The sequence below is a fragment of the Moschus berezovskii genome, chromosome X (assembly GCF_049115385.1).
Source record: "Moschus berezovskii isolate FMDL1 chromosome X, NW_MosBer_1.0, whole genome shotgun sequence".
Classification (NCBI taxonomy): domain Eukaryota; kingdom Metazoa; phylum Chordata; class Mammalia; order Artiodactyla; family Moschidae; genus Moschus; species Moschus berezovskii.
Window position 1 is genome coordinate 42,511,762 of NC_142488.1, and position 25,087 is coordinate 42,536,848.

The following is a 25,087-nucleotide window of genomic DNA, read 5'->3' on the forward strand; positions in this document are numbered from 1 at the left end:
ACATATTAATCAAATTAATGAAGATCAAACACAAAGAGAAAATATTAAAAGCAGCAAGGGAAAAACAACAAATAACACACAAGGGGATTCCCATAAGGATAACAGATGATCTTTCAATAGAAACTCTTCAGGCCAGAAGGGAATGGCAGGACATACTTAAAGTGATGAAAGAGAAAAACCTACAACCCAGATTACTATACCCAGTAAGGATCTCATTCAAATATAAAGGAGAAATCAAAAGCTTTACAGACAAGCAAAAGCTGAGAGAATTCAGCACCACCAAACCAGCTCTCCAACAAATGCTAAAGGATCTTCTCTAGACAGGAAACACAGGAAAGGTGTATAAACTCGAACCCAAGACAACAAAGTAAATGGCAACGGGATCATACTTATCAATAATTACCTTAAACGTAAATGGGTTGAATACCCCAACCCAAAGACTGGATGAATGGATACAAAAACAAGACCCCTATATATGCTGTCTACAAGAGACCCATCTCAAACCAAGGGACACATACAGACTGAAAGTGAACATCTGAAAAAGATATTTCACAAAAATGGAGACCAAAAGAAAGCAGGAGTAGCAATACTCGTATTAGATGAAAGACTTTGAAATAAAGGCTGTGGAAAGAGACAAAGAAGGACACTACATAATTATCAAAGGATCAATCCAAGAAGGAGATATAACAATTATATATATGCACCCAACATAGGAGCACCACAATATGTAAGGCAAAGGCCAACAAGTATGAAAGGAAAAATTAACAGCAACACAATAATAGTGGGAGACTTTAATACCCCGCTCACACCTATGGATAGATCAACTAAACAGAAAATTAACAAGGAAACACAAACTTTAAATGATACAACAGACCAGTTAGACCTAATTGGTATCTATAGGACATTTCACCCCAAAACAATGAATTTCACTTTTTTCTCAAGTGCACACAGAACATTCTCCAAGATAGACCACATCCTGGGCCTTAAATCTAGCCTTGGTAAATTCAAAAAAATTGAAATCATTTCAAACCTCTTTTCTTATCACAATGCAGTAAGATTAGATGTCAACTACAGGAAAGAAACTATTAAAAATACAAATATATGGAGGCTAAACAACATGCTTCTGAATAACCAAGAAATCACAGAAGAAATCAAAAAAGAAATCAAAATATGCATAGAAACAAACGAAAATGAAAACACAACAACCCAAAACCTATGGGACTCAGTAAAAGCAGTGCTAAGGGGAAGATTCATAGCAATCCAAGCTTACCTCAAGAAACAAGAGTAAAATCAAATAATCTAACTCTACACCTAAAGCAACAATAAAAGAAGAAATGAAGAACCCCAGGGTTAGTAGAAGGAAAGAAATCATAAAAATTAGGGCAGAAATAAATGAAAAAGAAACAAGACCATAGCAAAAATCAACAAAACTAAAGGCTGGTTCTTTGAGAAGATAAATAAAATAGACAAACCATTAGCCAGACCAATCAAGAAAAAAAGGGAGAAGAATCAAATCAACAAAATTAGAAATGAAAGTGGAGAAATCACAACAGACAACACAAAAATACAAAGCATCATAAGAGACTACTATAAGCAACTATATGCCAATAAAATGGATAACTTGGAAGAAATGAACAAATTCTTAGAAAAGTATAACTTTCCAAAACTGAACCAGGAAGAAATAGAAAATCTTAACAGACCCATCACAAGCATGGAAATCGAAACTGTAATCAGAAATCTTCCAACAAACAAAAGCCCAGGACCATATGGCTTCACAGGTGAATTCTACGAACAATTTAGAGAAGAGCAACACCTATCCTACTCAAACTCTTCCAGAAAATTGCAGAGGAAGGTAGAATTATGATCATTATCATGATTATTGCCAGGGTCTTTTCCAAACCTCTAGGATTGGACCCAGGGTACATTGGACCCAAATGGAGTGTTGTTGGAAATGAACTCTGTACATTAGTTGGGGTGTCCCTAAGGAATATGATCCTCCTGCAGTGCCCTGTAATGGGAGGAGGTGTAGTAGAGACTGACTGCAATGGTTTCAGTCAGACAGCTGGATTCAAAACTTGGATTTACCATTTATTATCTATTTCATCTGGAAAATATTTTTTTGTTGCTGTTTTTTGTTCTTGCCATACTGTGTGGCATGTGGACTTCTCTGACCAGGAATCAAACCCTTCCTCCAAATGGAAGCATGGAGTCTTAAACACTGGACCACCAGGGAAGTCCTGGACTGTGCTTTTAACCTCTCCTGGTCTTAATTCCTTCATCTGTCAAGTAAGAATAATGAACCTGTCTTAGAGTTACTGTGAGCATCAGATGGACAGTGCACATCAAGTGCCTGGCTCATCCTACCTAGTCCTGCAGAATTAACACTCCTCTTTTGCTTAAGACTTGGCTTATTTTCTTACATGGGTTAGGGAGGGCAGTGTTCCCAGGGGAAGTGAAGCTGGGAGTATCCCAGTTATCTCCTGTGTTGCTTGATTCTTGCATTTTTCTTCAGCACAAATTCTGCCATATTTCAGAGGAACCAGTCTGGAGGTGCTGACATTGAGACCAGCAAGTTCTAAAAATGTAGCCATTAAGCTATTGATGCATTGCTCTTTCCATTTGTTCCCCAGTGTTCCATTATGCTGTGGGTATTAAGGTGGTTTAAATTTATTTCTATTGTTTAAATAAGAGAGTTTGTCTTGTCGTCTATTTGAGCAATTTCACTTAATGGTCTTTTAGGAGAAAGGTTTGATAACTACATTTATTATTGTTTTATTTTTCACTATTCTGAACTAATAGCAGTCAGCAATAGACTACTACAGTTGTTTTTACATTCTGATTATTATGATAATGATGTAAAATCTTTGAGTTTAGAATAATCAGAATGTAAAAATAACTGTAGTAGTCTATTGCTGACTGTTATTAGTTCAGAATAGCTGAATGGAAGGTGGCATAAGGGAGCTTTCTATGGTGGGAGAGATGTAAATACTGTCCAAAATGGTGGCTACCTATGTGTACTGGTAGAACTTATGGGACTGAATGCTGAAAGTGGGTACATTTTATCCTAAATAAATTGTATCTCAATAGAGTTGATTAAAATAAAGACTCAAACAATAAAACCCTAAAGGAGTAGAGTTTTCTGTGTCCTGACTGTGGGGGTGGTTACATGAATCTCTGTCTGTGATAAAATTTCACAGAACTATAAACTAATGGGAAAATATGAGTACATGTAAAAACTGGTGACATTCAATTAAGGTCTGAAAGTTTAGTACTATACCAATGTCAATATCCTGCTTTTGATAATGTACTGAATTTGTCTAAGATAAGATTGGGGTAAGCTGGGAAGAGTCTTGTGCAATTTTTTTTATTTCTTATAAGTTAAAAATAATTTCAAAAATATTTTTAAAAAGAACGTAATTATATAGTTCGTATTTGTACCATTACCCACCATCATAGTTACAAAAGGGTGAGCTTACTATATAGGGCAGAATCCTGCAAGGACAAAATTCAGGAAGGTAAATAATTGTTTAAATGTTTCCAAAAACCTGCAGCTGGTCTGAATTCAGAGGGGGAAAGTACATAAATAAACATTATAGATGAAAAATTCAAAACAAAATATAAATGAGCTTTAAAATATAAGTCAACAAATCAAATAGTAACTATTAGTTCTGAATTTGTGAGCTACAATGTTACACATGACAAAGGTTTTTGTGTTCAAAAAAAAAATCAATGTGTACAGAGAAAAACCATGTGAAGAGGCAGCAAGAGGGAGGGTCTGCAAACCAAGGAGCGAGGCCTTAAGAGAAATCAACCCTGATAGCACAGTAATCTTGAACTTCTAACCTCCAGAACTGTGAGAAAATTAATTTCTGTGGCTTAAGGCACTTAGTCTATGGTATGTTGCTATGACAGTCCAGAAGATTAATATATTAAACTATAATTTATACTTCATAAAATTTACCTCTTGTAAGTATACACTTCAATGACTTTTCACAAATCTATAGAGTTGTGTAATCATCACCACAACCTAGTTTAGAACATTTCCATCACCCCCCCAAAATTCCCTCTCCTACTGCCAGCCCCAGGCAACTATTGATCTGCTTTCTCTGATGTAGTTGCCTTTTTTAGGATTTCAGATAGAATCATACAATATGAAGTCTTCTGTGACTGCTTTTTTAGTAAGTTTTTTAGGCTTATCCACATTGTATTAATACTACACATCAGTAGTTTCTTTCTCTTTTTTTTTTCTTTTTTATTGGAGGCTAATTATTTTACAATATTATATTGGTTGGTTTTGCCACACATTGACATGAATCTGCCCCGGGTGTACATATGTTCCCCCCCTCCCACCTCCCTCCTCCCGTTATCCTCCCTCTGGGTCATCCCCGTGCACCAGCCCCGAGCATCCTATATCATGCGTTGAACCTGGACTGGTGATTCGTTTCACATATGATAATATACATGTTTCAATGCCATTCTCCCAAATCATCCCACCTTCACCCTCTCCCACAGAGTCCCAAAGACTGTTTTATACACCTGTGTCTCTTTTGCTGTCTCGTATACAGGGTTATCATTGCCATCTTTCTGAATTCCATATATATGCGTTAGTATACTGTATTGGTATTTTTCTTTCTGGCTTACTTCACTCTGTATAATAGGCTCCAGTTTCATCCACCTCATTAGAACTGATTCAAATGCATTCTTTTTAATGGCTGAGTAATACTCCATTGTGTATATGTACCAAAACTTTCTTATCCATTCATCTGCAGATGGACATCTAGGTTGCTTCCATCTCCTGGCTATTTTAAATAGTGCTGCGATGAACACTGGAGTACATGTGTCTCTTTCAATTCTGGTTTCCTCGGTGTGTATGCCCAGGGACGAATGGTTTCCACTGTATAGCTGTACCACATTTTGTTTATCCATTCATCAGCTCATGGACATTTGGGTTGTTCCCTGTTCTGGGCTACATATGTTTCAATTTCTCTTAGAAATATATGTAGGAGTAGAATCAACTGAGTCATGTGGTAAGCACATATTTAACTATTTAAGAAACTGCCAACCGGTCTTCCAAAATGGCAATACCATTTTACATTCCTTTCAGGAATATATAAACGTTTCAGCTTCTTAACAGCCTTGCCAACACTTGGTATGTCAGTCTTTTTAAGTTATAGCCATTCTAATGGGTGTATAGTAGTATCTACACTAGGTTTAAACTCAAAAAGACAATTTTAATTTTGAGCTAATAAGAATAAGCCACAGGCCTACTACTGCTAAAATGTTTAACCCTGAGGGGAAGGTCTTAAAATTTTTCTAGTAACTAAACTCTAGTTTTTAGCAAAGAGGGGAAGAAAAACTTTTTCAATAAAAGACTCATTTATGAAACTCATTATTTTTATTCCAAAACAGTTTATTCCAAATTTGCAGATATTTTTTATAAAGTGCCTTTTGAATTTCAAAAGGTTAGAAAAAGCCATAATGTATGATGAAACTGGAAATTTTGTCAGTTTAACAAATTTAATGAAGGTAATTTTGTGTTTTAATGATAAATACAGAACATATAGTTGGGAATTTGGGATATGAAGTGCTTGATTTCAGGCAAGCCTTTTGATTTCTTCTTTAAAACTAAATAGCTGAAGAGTATGTAATTGTGACTTAAAACATGGATTTAAATGGCAATTATTGTGGTTACATTATGTTATAATTACATATATTGGTGTCTTTTATGAAATGATTCCCATAGGTTTCAGATAACCTGAAAATTACATAAACCTATGGAAAATATTTCATGTGACATTTTGGGCATGGTTTAACAGTATAATATCTGACACACATAATATTTTTAATTGTATTTAATTTATATATACTCATTATATTTTGTAAGATTCCTGATTTGGCTTTAGGCAAAACTTTGAGTGTCTATAGTAGTTTATTGTTCCTTGCCAATCATATGAAATTCTAACCTACTTGATCACCCTGAAGGAAAATTAAACATTTTGGCTGGTATTGGATAAGAAAGAGAAAAACAGCTCCTGATATCCAGGAGCCAACCTGACACTATCAGCTGGCTTTGGTGCTGCTACAAGTTGGTCTGCTAAACATGAAAACTTTCAGAGAATACCATTCTCAGACAAGGCCACTCTGTGACCACAATGGATCAAGATGAAAAAAAGAGATCAGTCCATAGCTACATCTGAACACAGATAGAACATGAATGTTGTCCAAGCCACAAAACGCCAAGTATCCCCCTGTCCTAGGAGTGAGGGCTGCTTCTCTCCCAATTACAGATGTAGCCTTACTTCTAGTCTCCTCTCTCCATAAATGAGATTACTTAAGATACAAAATCTTTTTTAAAAAATGGGCAAAAGAACTGAAGAGACACTTTTCCAAAGAGGAAATACAGAGGGCCAACAGGCACATTAAAAGACACTCAACATCACTTAATCATCAGGGAAATGCAAAACCACAATTAGATATCAACTCATACCTATCAGAATGACTATGATCACAAAGACAACAAAATAACAAGTGCTGGTGAAGATGTGGAGAAAAGTGAACCCTCGTATGTTGTTGGTGGGAATGTAAACGAGTACAGCCACTGTGGAAAACAGTATGGAAGGATTTCAAAAAACTATAAACAGAACTACCATAGGACCCCTGGTGGCTCAGACCATAAAGCCTCTGCCTACAATGCAGGAGACTCGGGTTCTATCCCTGGGTCAGGAATATCCTCTGGAGAAGGAAATGGCAACCCACTCCAGTATTCTTGCCTGGAAAATCCCATAGACGGAGGAGCCTGGTAAGCTACAGTCCAGGGGGTCGCAAAGAGTCAGACACAACTGAGGACTTCACTTTCAATTTCACTTTTTAACCATCAGTTCAGTTCAGTCGCTCAGTCGTGTCTGACTCTTTGCGACCCTATGAATCACAGCACGCCAGGCCTCCCTGTCCATCACCAAATCCCAGAGTTCAATCACACTCATCATAGGACCCAGCAATTCTACTCCTGGATATACATCTGAAAGACAAGCGAAAAACACTGATTCAAAAAGATGCATGCACCTCAATGTTCACAGTGGCATTATTTACAATTGCCAACCTATGAAAACAACCCAAGTGTCCATCAACAGATGACTGAATAAAGAAGTGGGGTGTGTTTGTGTGTGTGTGTATACTAGCCTACTTGATCGCTCCTTGATCTCCCTGCAGGAAAATGTGTGTATATACACACACACACACACGACTACTACTGAGCTATAAAAAATAATGAAATTTTGTCATTTGCAGCAACATGAATAGCCTTATAGGGTACTATGACGAGTAATATAAATCAGACAAATAGTGTATGATATCACTTACATGAGAAAATCTAAAAAATACAATAAATTAGTGAATATACAAAAAGAAGCAGACTCAGATACAGAGAACAAACCAGTGGTTACCAGTGATGGGAGGAAAGGGGGATGGACAATAAAATAAGCTATAAGGATATATTGTACAACACAAGGAATACATCCAATATTTTATAATAACTATAAATGGAGTATAACCTTTAAAATTGTGACTAACTATATTATACACCTGTAACCTACATACTGTACAACAACTATATTTCAATTTAAGATACACAATCATAGCAGTAACCCTGCTTCCTGACAGCACCCAATCTAGAGCAAGGCCTCACTTCTTTAAATCCTCTCCAAAATTACCTAACATGAGCCCAAAACTTATAGTAAGTCTTTTCTAACACTTGCTTAATTACTTAGACATCCCACAGTTACGCAGAGTGGATGTTTTCCCTCACTGCAATGAGTAACAAACCAACTTGTTCAATGAAAAACACACATCAAGGTGACCCAAGAGATCAGGTTACGTTTTATTTTTAATTTATATTTTTATTGGAGGCTAATTATTTTACAATATTATATTGGTTGGTTTTGCCATACATTGACATGAATCTGCCCCGGGTGTACATGAGTTCCCCCTCCCGAACCCCCCTCCCACCTCCCTCCTCCCCTTATCCTCCCTCTGGGTCATCCCTGCATACCAGCCCCGAGCATCCTGTAACATGCATCGACCCTGAATTGGCGATTCATTTCACATATAATAATATACATGTTTCAATGCCATTCTCCCAAACCATCCCACCCTCACCCTCTCCCACAGAGTCCCAAAGACTGTTTTATACATCTGTGTCTCTTTTGCTGTCTCGTATACAGGGTTATCATTTGCATCTTTCTAAATTCCATATATATGCGTTAGTCTATTGTATTGGTGTTTTCCTTTCTGGCTTACTTCACTCTGTATAATAGGCTCTAGTTTCATCCACCTCATTAGAACTGGTTCAAATGCATTCTTTGTAATGGCTGAGTAATACTCCATTGTGTATATGTACCAAAGCTTTCTTATCCATTCGTCTGCAGATGGACATCTAGGTTGCTTCCATGTCCTGGCTATTATAAACAGTGCTGCAATGAACATTGGAGTACATGTGTCTCTTTCAATTCTGGTTTCCTCGGTGTGTATGTCCAGGAGTGCGATTGCTGGATCATATGGCAGTTCTATTTCCAGTTTTTTGAGGAATCTCCACACTGTTCTCCATAGTGGCTCTACTAGTTTGCATTCCCACCAACAGTGTAAGAGGGTTCTCTTCCCTCCACACCCTCTCCAGCATTTATTGCATGTAGACTTTTGGATAGCAGCCATTCTGACTGGTGTGAAATGGTATCTCATTGTGGTTTTGATTTGCATTTCTCTGATTATGAGGGATGTTGAGCATTTTTTCATGTGTTTGTTAGCCATCTTTCTGTCTTCTTTGGAGAAATGTCTGTTTAGTTCTTTGGCCCATTTTTTGATTGGGTCATTTATTTTTCTGGAATTGAGCTGCAGGAGCTGCTTGTATATTTTGGAGATTAATCCTTTATCAGTTGCTTCATTTGCTATTATTTTCTCCCATTCTGAAGGCTGTCTTTTCACCTTGCTTAGAGTTTCCTTTGCTGTGCAGAAGCTTTTGATTTTGATTAGGTCCCATTTGTTTATTTTTGCTTTTATTTCCAATATTCTGGGAGGTGGGTCTTGGAGGATCCTGCTGTGATTTCTGTCAGAGAGTGTTTTGCCTACGTTCTCCTCTAGGAGTTTTATAGTTTCTGGTCTTACATTTAGCTCTCTAATCCATTTTGAGTTTATTTTGGTGTATGGTGTTAGGAAGTGTTCTAGTTTCATTCTTTTACAAGTGGCTGACCAGTTTTCACAGCACCACTTGTTAAAGAGACTGTCTTTTGTCCATTTTATATTCTTGCCTCCTTTGTCAAAGATAAGGTGTCCATAGGTGCATGGATTTATCTCTGGGCTTTCTATTTTGTTCCATTGATCTATATTTTTGTCTTTATGCGAGTACCATACTGTCTTGATGACTGTGGCTTTGTAGTAGAGCCTGAAGTCTGGCAGGTTAATTCCCCCAGTTCCATTTTTCTTCCTCAAGATTTCTTTGGCTATTCGAGGTTTTTTGTATTTCCATACAAATTGTGAGATTATTTGTTCTAGCTCTGTGAAAAATACCACTGGTAGCTTGATAGGGATTGCATTGAATGTATAAATTACTTTGTATAGTATACTCATTTTTACAATATTTATTCTTCCAATCCACGAACACGGTATACTTCTCCATCTATTAGTGTCCTCTTTGATTACTTTCACTAGTGTTTAATAGTTTTCTTTGTACAAGTCTTTTGTTTCCTTAGGTAGATATATTCCTAAGTATTTAATTTTTTTCATTGCAACAGTGAATGGAATAGTTTCCTTAATTTCTCTTTCTGTTTTCTCATTATTAGTGTATAGGAATGCAAGTGATTTCTGTGTGTTGATTTTATATCCTGCAACTTTACTGTATTCATTGATTAGCTCTAGTAGTTTTCTGGTAGAGTCTTTAGGGTTTTCTGTGTAGAGAATCATGTCATCAGCGAACAGAGAAAGTTTTACTTCTTCTTTACCAATTTGTATTCCTTTTATGTCTTTTTCCGCTCTGATTGCTGTAGCCAAAACTTCCAGAACTATGTTGAATAGTAGTGGTGAGAGTGGGCACCCTTGTCTTGTTCCTGACTTTAGGGGAAATGCTTTCAGTTTTTCACCATTGAGGATAATGTTTGCTGTGGGTTTGTCATATATAGCTTTTATTATGTTGAGATATGTCCCTTCTGTTCCCACTTTCTGGAGGGTTTTTATCGTAAATGGATGTTTAATTTTCTCGAAGGCTTTCTCTGCACCTATTGAGATAATCATATGATTTTTATTTTTCAGTTTGTTAATGTGGTGTATTATATTGATTGATTTGCAGATATTGAAGAATCCTTGCATTCCTGGGATAAAGCCCACTTGGTCATAATGTATGATCTTCTTAATGTGTTGTTGGATTCTGACTGCTAGAATTTTGTTAAGGATTTTGCATCTATGTTCATCAGTGATATTGGCCTGTAGTTTTCTTTTTTTGTGGGATCTTTACCAGGTTTTGGGATTAGGGTGATGGTGGCCTCGTAGAATGAGTTTGGAAGTTTCCCTTCATCAGCAATTTTCTGGAAGAGTTTGAGTAGAACAGGTGTTAGCTCTTCACGGAATTTTTGGTAGAATTCAGCTGTGAAGCCGTCTGGACCTGGGCTTTTGTTTGCTGGAAGATTTCTGATTGCAGCCTTTAATTCTGTGCTTGTGATGGGTCTGTTCAGATTTTCTATTTCTTCCTGGTTCAGTTTTGGAAAGGTGTACTTTTCTAGGAATTTGTCCATTTCTTCCAGGTTATTCATTTTATTGCCATATAATTGCAGATCATATTCTCTAATAATCCTTTGTATTTCTGTGTTGTTGGTTGTGATCTCTCCATTTCCATTTCTAATTTTATTGATTTGGTTCTTCTCCCTTTGTTTCTTGATGAGTCTGGCTGGTGGTTTGTCAATTTTATTTACCTTCTCAAAGAACCAGCTTTTGGCTTTGTTGATTTTTGCTATGGTCTCTTTTGTTTCTTTTGCATTTATCTCTGCCCTAATTTTTACGATTTCTTTCCTTCTACTAACCCTGGGGTTCTTCATTTCTTCCTTTTCTAGTTTCTTTAGATGTAGGGTTAGGTTATTTTGTTGACTTTTTTCTTGTTTCTTGAGGTGTGCCTGTATTGCTATGAACTTCCCCCTGAGCACTGCTTTTACAGTGTCCCAGAGGTTTTGGGTTGTTGTGTTTTCATTTTCATTCATTTCTATGCATATTTTGATTTCTCTTTTGATTTCTTCTATGATTTGTTCATTATTCAGCAGCGTGTTGTTCAGCCTCTATATGTTGGCATTTTTAATGGTTTTTCTCCCATAATTGAGATCTAATCTTACTGCATTGTGGTCAGAAAAGATGCTTGGAATGATTTCAATTTTTTTGAATTTACCAAGGCTAGATTTATGGCCCAGGATGTGATCTATCCTGGAAAATGTTCCGTGTGCGCTTGAGAAAAAGGTGAAATTCATTGTTTTGGGGTGAAATGTCCTATAGAGATTTATTAGGTCTAACTGGTCTATTGTATCCTTTAACGTTTGTGTTTCCTTGTTAATTTTCTGTTTAGTTGATCTATCCATAGATGTAAGTGGGGTATTAAAATCTCCCAGTATTATTGCATTGTTGTTAATTTCCCCTTTCATACTTGTTAGTAATTGTCTTACATATTGCGGTGCTCCTATGTTGGGTGCATAAATATTTATAATTGTTATATCTTCATCTTGGATTGATCCTTTGATCATTATGTAGTTTCCTTCTTTGTCACTTTTCACAGCCTTTGTTTTAAAGTCTGTTTTATCTGATATGAGTATTGCTACCCCTGCTTTCTTTTGGTCTCTATTTGCATGGAATATCTTTTTCCAGCCCTTCACTTTCAGTCTGTATGTGTATGTGTCCCTCGTTTTGACGTGGGTCTCTTGTAGACAACATATATGGGGGTCTTGTTTTTGTATCCATTCAGCCAGCCTTTAATGTCTTTTGGTTGGGGCATTCAACCCATTTATGTTTAAGGTAATTATTGATAAGTACGATCCCATTGCCATTTTCTTTATTGCTTTGGGTTTGAGTTTATAAACCCTTTCTGTGTTTCCTGTCTAGAGAAGATCCTTTAGTGTTTGTTGGAGAGCTGGTTTGGTGATGCTGAATTCTCTCAGCTTTTGCTTGTCTGTAAAGCTTTTGATTTCTCCTTCATATTTGAATGAGATCCTTGCTGGGTACAGTAATCTGGGCTGTAGGTTATTTTCTTTCATCACTTTAAGTATGTCTTGCCATTCCCTCCTGGCCTGAAGAGTTTCTGTTGAAAGATCAGCTGTTATTCTTATGGATCCCCTTGTGTGTTATTTGCTGCTTTTCCCTCGCTGATTTTAATATTTGTTCTTTGTGTTTGATCTTTGTTAATTTGATTAATATGTGTCTTGGAGTATTTTGCCTTGGGTTTATCCTGTTGGGGACTCTCTGGGTTTCTTGGACTTGGGTGATTATTTCTTTCCACATTTTAGGGAAGTTTTCAACTATTATCTCCTCAAGTATTCTCTCATGGTCTTTCGTTTTGTCTTCTTCTTCTGGGACTCCTATGATTCGAATGTTGGAGTGTTTAACATTGTCCCAGAGGTCTCTAATATTGTCTTCTTTCTTTTAATTCTTTTTTCTTTTTTCCTCTCTGTTTCATTTATTTCTACAATTCTACCTTCTAGCTCGCTTATCCTGTCTTCTGCCTCTGTTATTCTACTGTTTGTTCCCTCCAGAGTGTTTCTGATCTCATCCATTGCATTATTCATTGTATATTGACTCTTTTTTATTTCCTCTAAGTCCTTGTTAAACCTTTCTTCCATCTTCTCAATCCTTTTCTCCAGGTTATTTATCTGTAACTCCATTTTGCTTTCAAGATTTTGAATCATTTTCACCATCAAAATTCGAAATTCTTTACCAGGTAGATTCCCTATGTCTTCCTCTTTTGTTTGTGTTGGTGGGCATTTATCTTGTTCCTTTACTTGCTGGGTATTTCTCTGCCTCTTCATCTTGCTTATATTGCTCTGCTTGGGGTGGCCTTTCCCTCTTCTGGCAGTTTGTGGAGTTCTCTTTATTATGTAGTTTCCTCACTGTGTGTGGGGTTGGACGGGTGACTTGTCAAAGTTCCCTGGTTAGGGAAGCTTTTGTTGGTGTTCTGGTGGGTGGAGCTGGATTTCTTCTCTCTGGAGTGATATGAAGTGTCCAGTAATGAGTTATGAGATGTCAGTGGGTTTGGAGTGACTTTGGGCAGCCTGTATATTGAAGCTCAGGGCTATTTTCCTGTGTTGCTGGAGAATTTGTGTGGTATGTTTTGCTCTGGAATTTTTTGACCCTTGGGTGGTGCTTGGTTTTAGTGGAGGCGTTTGATGAGCTCCTATCGATTAATGTTCCCTGGAGTCAGGAGTTCTCTGGTGTTCTCAGGATTCGGGCTTAAGCCTCTTGCCTCTGGTTTTTGGTCTTATTCTTGGAGTAGTCTCTAGACTTCTCTATTTGTCATTTCCAAGGTGGTTCCCTCTGTTTTAGCTTCTGTTGGCTGGTCTCTTCAGTGTCTAATTTCCGCCCTGACACTAGGGGGCGGGTGGACACTTTTTAAGGCTCAGTTGTTCAGTCCTGTTCTGGGAAGGGAGGAACGCTGCAGACAAATATCTCCGGCGTCTGTGGGGAGTGCTCGCAGCGTCTCAGCCACACTGGGTTTGCCCCCACTCACAGCACATGTGTTGTCCCAGTCTACACTGCACAGGCTCTAGATTGATCTGCTGGGAACTGTCCGAGGCCAGCGCTGGGTTGTATGCACTTCCCAGGTCTGAGCATCTCAAGTTCAGTTTCTCGGGTACTCCACAAAGGCGCAGACTTGGTTGGGCCTGCGTTTTGTGCCTTCCCCGGTCTGAGCAGCTCAGTGACCAGGTGTTTGGCAAGCGCGGTCGCTGTGAATTATTGCCTCCCCAGTCCCTGCCACTCGGTTTTCTGGGTGTACAACCAGCGCACCTTCTCAGGCGGATATCGACCGGCCCGAGCCCAAGAAGTCTTGATTAGCAATAAGCCTGCCTGCAGTTTGTATTGGATGCCTTTCTGGGGCTGCGGTTGCCCCCTCCGGCTCTGGCTGACCTCCCTGCCTGTCTCGGCAGGGGATGGGGGATGGGCCCACCGCAGCTGGCTCGCTCTGCTCAGCCCTTTGTTCTGTGAGCAGGGCTGGCGGAGTCTTAGGTTAGAGCTTTCCGCCTTTTCGTGGGGTAGCTATCCCAGTCTGCTTTGCTATCCCCAGTTTGTTCTCTCAGATTGTTCTCGCAGCATTCAAGCCCAGTCCTCTCTGTAAACAGTTCAGCCGGCTCCTCCCTGCCCAGCCCCCGCTTGCTAATGGCGTATGCAGGCGTCTGCGCTGCTTCTCCGCTGGGAGTTACCATTTGGTGGGTAATCTGTGGGTTTTAATTATTTCTTTTTCCTCCCTGTTATGTGGCCCTCTGAGGTTCCAAGGCTCACCACAGACTAGCCAGTGAGAGTGTTTCCTAGTGTTTGGAAACTTTTCTCTTTTTAAAGCCTCCCTTCCCAGGACGGAGCTTCATCCTTACCTCTTTTGTCTCTCTTTTTATCTTTTATGTTTTTTTCCTACCTGCTTTTGAAGACAATGGGCTGCTTTTCTGGGTGCCTGATGTCCTCTGTCATCATTCAGAAGTTGTTTTGTGGACTTTACTCTGCGTTCAAATGTTTTTTTGATGAATTTGTGGGGCAGAGAGTGGTCTTGCCGTCCTATTCCTCTGCCATCTTGTTCCTTCCCCCTCCAGGTTATAAATTGTTATTTTTATATTGTTCAAAGCATAAAGAGCCACACAGTACTACATAAACAATCAGCTCACCATAAACCCCTTATCAACAAATCCAAAGTTATTAAGATTCCAATTCTATGGTCAGTAGTTTTGATTATAATCATTATGTTTACAGTAGATGGAAAAAATGAAATGATATTTTAAATGCATGCATACCCCATAGGATCAACCTTTACCCTGCCACTTACTATAACAGAGTCATTTGCAAAGCAGCAAACAAATTAGGCTAACTAGGAGCTATTGACAAATGAAGAGAAATGAAAGCATAATTGTAGTCTATGTAAAAGATGCTTAACATCCAGATAAAAGTCATTAAAAAACATTCAGTCATTTGAGTATTTCTAACTAGTCTGACTTTTTATAAAAGCAGCTAACAATAGCAATGGCAGCATATTTTAAACTACTAAATGCCAAACTTCAATCAACAGTAAAGCAGTAGGTACCTGATGTAATTAGAAAGAGCTCCAGGCCAGGAGATCAGGGTCTGGGCTGAATTTTAGGATCAATTTGCCTTTAGTCACAGACTACATGCCACAAACTAAGACTCAAGTCTTAGGCACAGACTGCTAAAGGTAAGGGGGTATTAAGCAACCAGCTAGCCAAGTCCCGCCTCACAGTCAAGGAAACTGAGGCTCAGAGAGGGAAGGTGACAAAGCCACAATCACAAAGATATTAGTTAGTTCCAGTGCCTCCAACATGCAGCCTCAGAACACTATCTCTGCCCCACATTTTGCAAATGGGTGGCATTTAAAGAATGAGAACAGTCATCCATGTTTGCTTCTTCCTGGGATGTTGACTGGAACTAACTTGTTGAGTGCATATGCGCTTGCTTATATTTAAACAAATTCAACAAAATAATTAGTCTTTGGGCAGTGGGTGCAGTATCAGGCAAAACTGTGTTTGGCTACTTGCATAAATCCTCCCACTGGCAAGGGTTTTAAAAGCATGCAGGTGGTGGTTTAGTCGCTAGGTCATGTCCTACTCTTAAAACCCCATGGACTGTAGCCTGCCACGTTCCTCTGTCCATGGGACGCTCCAGAAAAGAATACTGGAGAGTGTTGCCATTTCCTTTTCTGGGGGATCTTCCCAACCCAGGAATCAAACCTGGGTCTCCTGCATTGCAGGCAGGTTCTTTACCAACTGAGCTACAAGGGAAGCTTAAAAACACGTTAGGGCTGTGTTTCTCAATGGGCATGGTATTTGCATTTTAGGTAGAATATTATCCCCAGTTGGGGGGTTGCCCTCCCCAAGTTGCAGGATGTAAAATACAAAGCTGGGTCCCAGCTACTCAAATACCAGCAGCACTTCTGTGTCAGGTCTGGCCCTAGGGCGAGGCAATTAAAAACATCAAAACTAATGCCAGAAATCCAGGATGAACAAAATACCACCATGTTAAATAAAGACAGAATCAGCACTACTGATTTTCCCTTTTGCCTCAGGCTCCAATATGGCTCAGCATGACACAGTTACTGATCCTGTCTTTATTTAACATGCTATTTTGTTCATCCTGAATTTTTGCATTAATTTTAATAGTACTTCATGGGAATTTGAATAGAATTTGTATCCTACTGTTGTGTGAAAATTGTATAAATCTTAATTATGTTGAATTGGTTCACAGAGCTTTTCAGGTCTACTCTATCCTTCTACTTCTCTGTATATTCAATATATTGGCTTTTGAGAGTTTGATATTGAAACTCCAACTAAAAAGTCTTAATTCATCGACTTTTAATAATTGTAATATATAGTGGAAGTATATGTCAACTTGTTCTGTATTTTTCCAAGTTTCTTGTAAATGTGTTGTCATATTTCCATAATTTAAAAATAAAAAAATATAAGCTAAATTTTTTAAATTATTTCATTACAATATTACCTGGCTGATTACTGAGTTTAGGGGCACCCCTTAAATTCTTTACTCAAGACAAGTGCCTCACTTGTTTTATCATAGTCCAATTCTCCCAGTCATTGGGACAACTCAAAACACCGCCAGACATTTCCAAAAGTCTCCCTAGGTTGAGAACCTCTAAAATAGGGGTTGACTTTTCTCATTTAATAAGATGTCCAGAGAGACACGGCCCAGGCCTGAAACAGTAGTCACTTGATGCCATCAGGGCCCTAGATTCCCTTTATCTCTGCTGTATTCACAAGATGGCTGCTGTGCCCCGAGGAATTACATCCTACTTCCAGACCAGAAAACACAGCAGGAAAAACATATCAGCTGAGCCTGACACCTTTAATTAGAAAAATCACTTTCCCAAGAGCCCCACCCTTTGGCCACCTGATGCAAAGAGCTGACTCATTGGAAAAGACTCTAATGCTGGGAAAGACTAAAGGCAGGAAGAAGAGGAGATGACAGAGGATGAGATGGTTGGATGACATCACTGACTTGATGAACATGCATTTGAGCAAGCTCCAGGAGTTGGTGATAGACAGTGAAGCCTGACGTGCTGCAGTCCATGGGGTTGCAAAGAGTCGGACAGGGCTGAGCGACTGAACAACCACAATTACCCTAATAAGCTTTAAGTCACGTTATCATTAGCTAGAAGTGAGCCAAGTGGCCAGCCGTAGCTGTAGGGAGCCTGGGAACACAAATGAGTGTAAGTGTGCACATCTCCAGCCTGAATAAAACTGGCCTTCTCTCCACAAGAATAAAGGGGAGAGTAAAGAAAAAAGAGCTAGAAATGTCTGCCATGAGGATCACAAATGCTGGCTGTTTTGAGTGACTGCAAATAGCATCTTCTCTGCTTATAATCTGATGGTCTGCCTGAGCAGAATGTTTTCATGGTCACTTTTAGAATTATGGACAGAAACTGGAATATTATCTCAGGTTGGGCTCCATAGAAGCAGAGTCTGAAACAGGGGTTTAGGTGTGTTTGATTTATTATTAAGGGCATACTCTTGGGAGAAACTTGTAAGGGAGTGAGAGGAACAGCCAAGGGAAGGGAAATGATCCAAGGGAGGATGCATTCTCATATGAAATTTTGCCTAGGCTTAATGAACAAGGAGGGCTTCCCTCATGGCTCAGACAGTAAAGAATCTGTCTGCAATGCAGGAGAGCTGGGTTCGATCCCTGGGTCAGGAAGATCCCCTGCAGGAAGGCATGGCAAACCCACTCCAGTATTCTTGTCTGGAGAATACCATATACAGAGGGGCCTGGTGGGCTACAATCTATAGGGTCTCAAAGAGCTGGACAAAGCTGAGCAACACTTTACTTTTGTAATGCACAAGGGGTCATGAGCCTAAATCAAGCGTGACACAGAATTATCCCATGAAAGAAGCTCAGCCTTTCACCATTGACAAATCAGTCAGCCATTTGCTACCCCATCCTATGCTGAAGTAAGTGGCCATGATAACCTCCCAGGTGAACTCTCTGGGTGATGCAATGTCCACTGGCCAAGAACAACATTCCATGGAGGGTTATAGGAATGAGTTGTTAGCCGAAGCACTTGCTGGACTAGCTGTGGGGGTGGGGTGCCCATTGGGGGTGGGGAGGATCAAGAGCATTTACTACAGATATTAATTTTGATGCACTTTCCAAAAATCTGCCTTTATTCCTACTTTGTATTGTTTGAGAACATAGCCCTAGATATATTGCTATGATTAAAAGCTGTTGGAAAAATGGATTCGAGTTGAAAGTGTCTCATTTTCAAGAAAAATGATTAACAGGTGTTGACTTGTTTTGTTAAGCCACAAATGCCAAAAGTGCTTTCTAATTTGCTCTGGGTATTAACCAGGATCCAATCTGTAGTTCACAATCTCATCAGAGCATGTAAATATTTCATAGTCTTAGTGTCTCATTTAAAGCTCAATGAATATTTAATTGAAGTTGACCAACAAAATAACTGAATTATGTTGCATTTATTTAGGCCTGAAATGAGTAAGCTCTTCATTTTCTCAAGTAGTTTGAAGCTAAAATTATTCCAACTTCATTAAATATTCTACACAATTTTATAAGTAATTAAAAGACTATAAAACAGACTCAAAAGCACATATTAAACATTGAGAAAACATGAAATAAAATGAATTTTCAACTTTAAATGCAAGAGAATAGTTTAATATATTGTGGCCTACATTATTTATTAGTTGGTGGATTAAACTATTCTCAATACACTCTTTTTGACATAAGTAAAAACAGAATCTTTTCTTTGATGCTTGCAAATTAAATATTCTACAATGATGATGTGCAAACACCTATAAGATTGATATTAACAGGAAACCATGCATGAGCCACTCAAGTAAGTCAGCCCAGAAAGTGTTTCTGAACCCTAGGTCCAGCATTAAGCCAGGTATATACTAAAAATAATCCAAAAAAGAGAAATATTGAGAACTTCACTGGTAGTTGGGTCCAGAGGTTAAGAATCTACCTGCCAATGCCAGGGACAGGGGTTCAATCCCTGGTCGGGGAACTAAGATCCCACACGCTACAGAGCAACTAAACCCATGTGCTACAACTTCTGAGCTTACACACCACGTCTAGAGAGTCCGTGCAAGATCTCACATGATGCAATGAAGATCCCACACAGCCAAATAAATAAATTTTAAGAAGAAAGCGAAATATTGGTCCACATTCAAAGTAGAGAAGGTTTCCTAAGAAAGAAGCTTTCCCATGGTCTGTTAAATCTCCATAAGTGTCAGAACTGGACTTCAAAAGAAGTGTGTGCTCTGATTGACCCTAACTTGGATGACATGGAATATGTCTCTTCTGCAAAATCTGAAGACATTTTAATTGGAATCAAAGCATTGCCAACCAGTCCCCATGTTAAGGCTGCTAAAGACTACCTGGTAAGTTTAGCATACTAATGTTTGAATTCTTTAGTCCTGAGTTAGTTTTTATTTATAGGACCTAAATAATTGAATAACAAATTCTCGGAAAACAGACCATGGGGCCATGGTGACACAGAGCTGTGTGATAAAACAGAGCATATCCACACAGCTGCCTTGTGGGAAACAACTGGCCACTTTGGGTTTTCTCCCTTTGCTCTTAGTCCCTTTTTAGATATTCAAACTGCCTACTTCAATTGTAAATACGCCAGTATATGTGCATGTGTTATGTACACAAACACACATCACAAAAACTTCAGACTGTTGTCTAATAATGGCACCTCTTTCCTTCACTTCTACAATTCTGGCCCTGTCACCCTTGGTCCTTAAGGATGGGGAACCATAATTAGTATGGAGAAAAGACAAGAAGGCATTTTCCTGTTGCATTCAATGGCACATTCAGAATCACACAAAATTCTTTAGTTAATGGCAATCGCTAAGCAAAAGTGGCAGTCTGACTAGACCTTTACTGTCTAATGAAGGACACTATCCTGTCTAGGACAGAAGATGAGAGAATGGTTGATAAGCATTTACCATGAAAGGTGATGAACATCAGGCATCCTGCGACCAATGTGCCTGGTCAGAAACAGAATCAGGGATAACTTTTCCTTGTTTAGAGTACTTTCATGTCATTTCAGATGAACATTTACATTGAGGACACATTTTCTCAAATCTACTTAATATTTATGTACATGTAAAGTTATGACCAACCTAGATAGTATATTACAAAGCAGAGACATTACTTTGCCAACAAAGGTCCGTCTAGTTAAGGCTATGTTTTCTCCTGTGGTCATGTATGGATGTGAGAGTTGGACTATGAAGAAAGCTGACAGTCAAAGAATTGATGCTTTTGAACTGTGGTGCTGGAGAAGACTCTTGAGAGTCCCTTGGACTGCAAGGAGATCCAACCAGGCCATTCTAAAGGAGATCAATCCTGGGTGTTCACTGGAAGGACTATGCTAAAGCTGAAAGTCCAATACTTTGGCCACCTCATGCGACAAGTTGACTCACTGGAAAAGACTCTGATGCTGGGAAGGATTGGGGGCAGGAGGAGAAGGGGACGACAGAGAATGAGATGGCTGGATGGCATCACCAACCCAATGGACATGAGTTTGAGTGAACTCTGGGAGTTGGTGATGGACAGGGAGGCCTGGCGTGCTGTGATTCATGGGGTCACAAAGAGTCGGACACAACTGAGCAACTGAACTGAACTGAACATTTTAAGACTGCATGTCTCCCAAAGTCACGTGACTTACCTGTTTATCGAAAGCCACCCAAGATGGTGAGTCAATTCCCATTCCTTTAGGAAATACACTGTATTTTGGCTTTATCTTCTGTCCAAGAAGCAGTTCTCCACCTATTCCTGGTTTATCTTCACTCACCAGCATCCTAACGTTGTTGCAAAAGCCCCAGTGTTGAGATTTGTGGAACTTCTCTTTTCCCATCTGTGAACGTAAGAGACAACCCAAAATGGCCAAAGTTATTCATTCTGCCTTTTCATATTTGTTTTAAAAGGTAAACACATTTCCCATCATTTATTTTTCCCATTACAAAATGCAAATTAGAGTGGCAAATAATTATGATCAATCTTCACCATAAACTTGTGCCTCATTTTAAATTCAATTCATTTTAACAAATTCAAAACCTTGAAAAGCAATAAGAACAAACCCAATGCTTCATGCTATTTAAAACATTTCAAAATAACTATTACTGCAAGTGAACATTTAGGACATTAACTTGCTAATTGGTCTATTCCACTTATTTGCCAAGAATGCAAACAGGGGGGAAAAAAGAAACTTCTCTACTTCAGACTAAAAAATGTAACAGTTTTCCCACAGAAATTGAAATATTCAGTTCAGTTCAGTTCAGTCGCTCAGTCGTGTCCGACTCTCCGCGACCCCATGAATCACAGCACGCCAGGCCTCCCTGTCCATCACCAACTCCCGGAGTTCACTCAAACTCATGTCAACAGAGTCAGTGATGCCATCCAGCCATCTCATTCTCGGTCGTCCCCTTCCCCTCCCGACCCCAACCTTTCCCAGCATCAGAGTCTTTTCCAGTGAGTCAACTCGTCGCATGAGGTGGCCAAAGTATTGCAGATTCAGCTTTAGCATCAGTCCTTCCAATGAACACTCAGGATCGATCTCCCTTAGAATGGACTGGTTGGATCTCCTTGCAGCCCAAGGGACTCTCAAGAGTCTTCTCCAACACCACAGTTCAAAAGCATCAATTATTCGGCGATCGGCTTTCTTCATAGTCCAACTCTCACATCCATACATGACCACGGGAAAAACCATAGCCTTGACTAGACGGACCTTGGTTGGCAAAGTAATGTCTCTGCTTTTTAATATATTATCAAGGTTGGTCATAACTTTCCTTCCAAGGAGCAAGCATCTTTTAATTTCATGGCTGCAATCAGCATCTGCAGTGATTTTGGAGCCCCCAAAAATAAAGTCTGACACTGTTTCCACTCTTTTTCTATCTACTTCCCATGAAGTGATGGGACCAGATGCCATGATCTTTGTTTTCTGAATGTTGAGCTTCAAGCCAACCTTTTCACTCTCCTCTTTCACTTTCATCAAGAGGCCTTTGAGTTCCTCCTCACTTTCTGCCATAAGGGTGGTGTCATCTGCTCTGAGGTTATTGATATTTCTCCCAGCAATCTTGATTCCAGCTTGTGCTTCTTCCAGCCCAGCGTTCCTCATGATGTACTCTGCATATAAGTTAAATAAGCACGATGACAATATACAGCCTTGACGCACTCCTTTTCCTATTTGGAACCAGTCTGTTGTTCCATGTCCAGTTCTGACTGTTGCTTCCTGACCTGCATACAGGTTTCTCAAGAGGCAGGTCAAGTGGTCTGGGATTCCCATCTCTTTCAGAATTTTCCACAGTTTATTGTGATCCACACAGTCAAAGGCTTTGGCATAGTCAATGAAGCAGAAATAGATGTTTTTCTGGAACTCTCTTGCTTTCTCCATGATCCAGCGGATGTTGGCAATTTGATCTCTGGTGCCTCTGCCTTTTCTAAAACCAGCTTGAACATCTGGGAGTTCACGGTTCACATGTTGCTGAAGCCTGGCTTGGCGAATTTTGAGCATGACTTTACTAGCGTATGAGATGAGTGCAATTGTGCAGTAGTTTGAGCATTCTTTGGCATTGCCTTTCTTTGGGATTGGAATGAAGACTGACCTTTTCCAGTCCTGTGGCCACTGCTGAGTTTTCCAAATTTGCTGGCATATTGAGTGCAGCACTTTCACAGCATCATCTTTCAAGATTTGAAATAGCTCAACTGGAATTCCATCACCTCCACTAGCTTTGTTCGAGGTGATGCTTTCTAAGGCCCACTTGACTTCACATTCCAAGATGTCTGGCTCTAGGTCAGTGATCACGTTATCGTGACTATCTTGGTCGTGAAGATCTTTTTTCTACAGTTCTTCTGTGTATTCCTGCCACCTCTTCTTAATATCTTCTGCTTCTGTTAGGTCCATACCATTTCTGTCCTTTATCGAGCCCATCTTTGCATGAAATGTTCCCTTGGAATCTCTAATTTTCTTGAAGAGATCTCTTGTTTTTCCTATTCTGTTGTTTTCCTCTATTTCTTTGCATTGATCACTGAGGAAGGCTTTCTTATCTCTCCTTGCTATTCTTTGGAACTCTGCATTCAGATGCTTATATCTTTCCTTTTCTCCTTTGCTTTTCACTTCTCTTCTTTTCACAGCTATTTGTAAGGCCTCCTCAGACAGCCATTTTGATTTTTTGCATTTCTTTTCCATGGGGATGGTCTTGGTCCCTGTCTCCTTTACAATGTCACAAACCTCCGTCCAGAGTTCATCAGGCACTCTATCTATCAGATCTAGTCCCTTAAATCTATTCCTCACTTCCATTGTATAATCATAAAGGATATGATTTAGGTCATACCTGAATGGTCTAGTGGTTTTCCCTACTTTCTTCAATTTCAGTCTGAATTTGGCAATAAGGAGTTCATGATCTGAGCCACAGTCAGCTCCTGGTCTTGTTTTTGCTAACTGTATACAGCTTCTCCATCTTTGGCTGCAAAGAATATAATCAATCTGATTTCGGTGTTGACCATCTGGTGATGTCCATCTTCATCAAAATGGAGAATAAAATATTTTCCTCGTTAAAGTAAGTGTCACAGGAAATTCGTCAGAGCTGACATTCTCCTCCTAATTGTAGAATCTTGCCCTCCCTCTTCCCCACTTCCCCTCACATCTTTTCTGAGGATCTGAGCAGAGAGGGCAAAGCCCAGATAATGCTTCCAAGGATTGGCAAAGATGTGGGCCAACACCAATGTGCATACACTGCTAGTAGAAAAGTAAAGCAGAAAAATCAATCTGAGGAAAGATATGGCAATACCTAGCAAAGTGAAAGGTGCATGCTTGCCCAGACACCTAGCATGTCCACTTCTAAATATCTTCTGCCCCTTGCATGGGGAGCTATAAATCAGATTATCGGTTACAGAAAAATAGGAAACAATCTAAATGTCTATCAGTAGCAGAAAAGATACCTCAATTGTGTTCTTTTTATAAAATGGAATATAAATACAGAGGTCTAAAATTATATGCATCAATATGGACAAATTTCAAAAATTGTCAAGCAAAAAAAAGGTAGTAGGACACAAAATTTGATCACTTCACCTTATATAAAGTCTGAAAATATTCAAAAACACAGGGTTATTTATGGATAATATAAGCATACAAATGATAAGCAGCAAATTCAAATGAATATAATATCCATGATAATACATGATATATGATATAATAAATATCACATATTTATATGTGATATATTAATATATTTGTTGTATCATATATCATATTATGAACATCCATGTACACCACAGCCCTGTAGAAAAAATAGAACATTTCAGATACAATTAAAGCTCTCACTCATCCCAAGTTCCTGATTTCAATATCTGGAAGTCTGCTTCTGTTTTGTAAATGAGTTCATTTGTATTTTTTTTTTAAATTAGATTCCACATATGAGTGATATCATAAGATTATTTGTAGATGAACACACTACTATATATATGACAGAAAACCAAGAAGGATCTACTGTATAACACAGGGAACTCTACTCAATATTCTACAGTAACCTATATAGAAAAAAATATAAAAACGAATGAACATATGTATCATATATGTATAACTGAATCACTTTGCTATATGTATGTGTGTGTGTGTCTGCTCAGTCATATTCAACTCTTTGTGACCCAATGGACTGTAGCACGCCAAGCTCCTTTGTCCATGGAATTTTCCAAGCAAGAATACTGGAGCGGATTGTCATTTTCTCCTCCAGGGGATCTTCCCAACCCAGGGATCAAGCCCACATCTCTTGCATCTCCTACATTGGCAGGTGGATTCTTTACCACTGAGCCACCTAGGAAGCCCACCATA

At 39.1% G+C, this 25,087-nt stretch overlaps 1 protein-coding gene across 3 annotated transcripts in view; it reads right to left on the reverse strand.

Annotated features, from left to right (window-relative positions):
• Positions 1–25,087, reverse strand: part of EFHC2 (EF-hand domain containing 2) — a 326,643-nt gene that overhangs the window by 195,752 nt on the left and 105,804 nt on the right. For all 3 annotated transcript variants that reach the window (XM_088833699.1, XM_088833698.1, XM_055393577.2), the window contains one exon: positions 20,927–21,115. In XM_088833699.1, the coding sequence (XP_088689825.1) occupies positions 20,927–21,115 (189 nt within the window). The remainder of the gene's footprint in view (positions 1–20,926; positions 21,116–25,087) is intronic.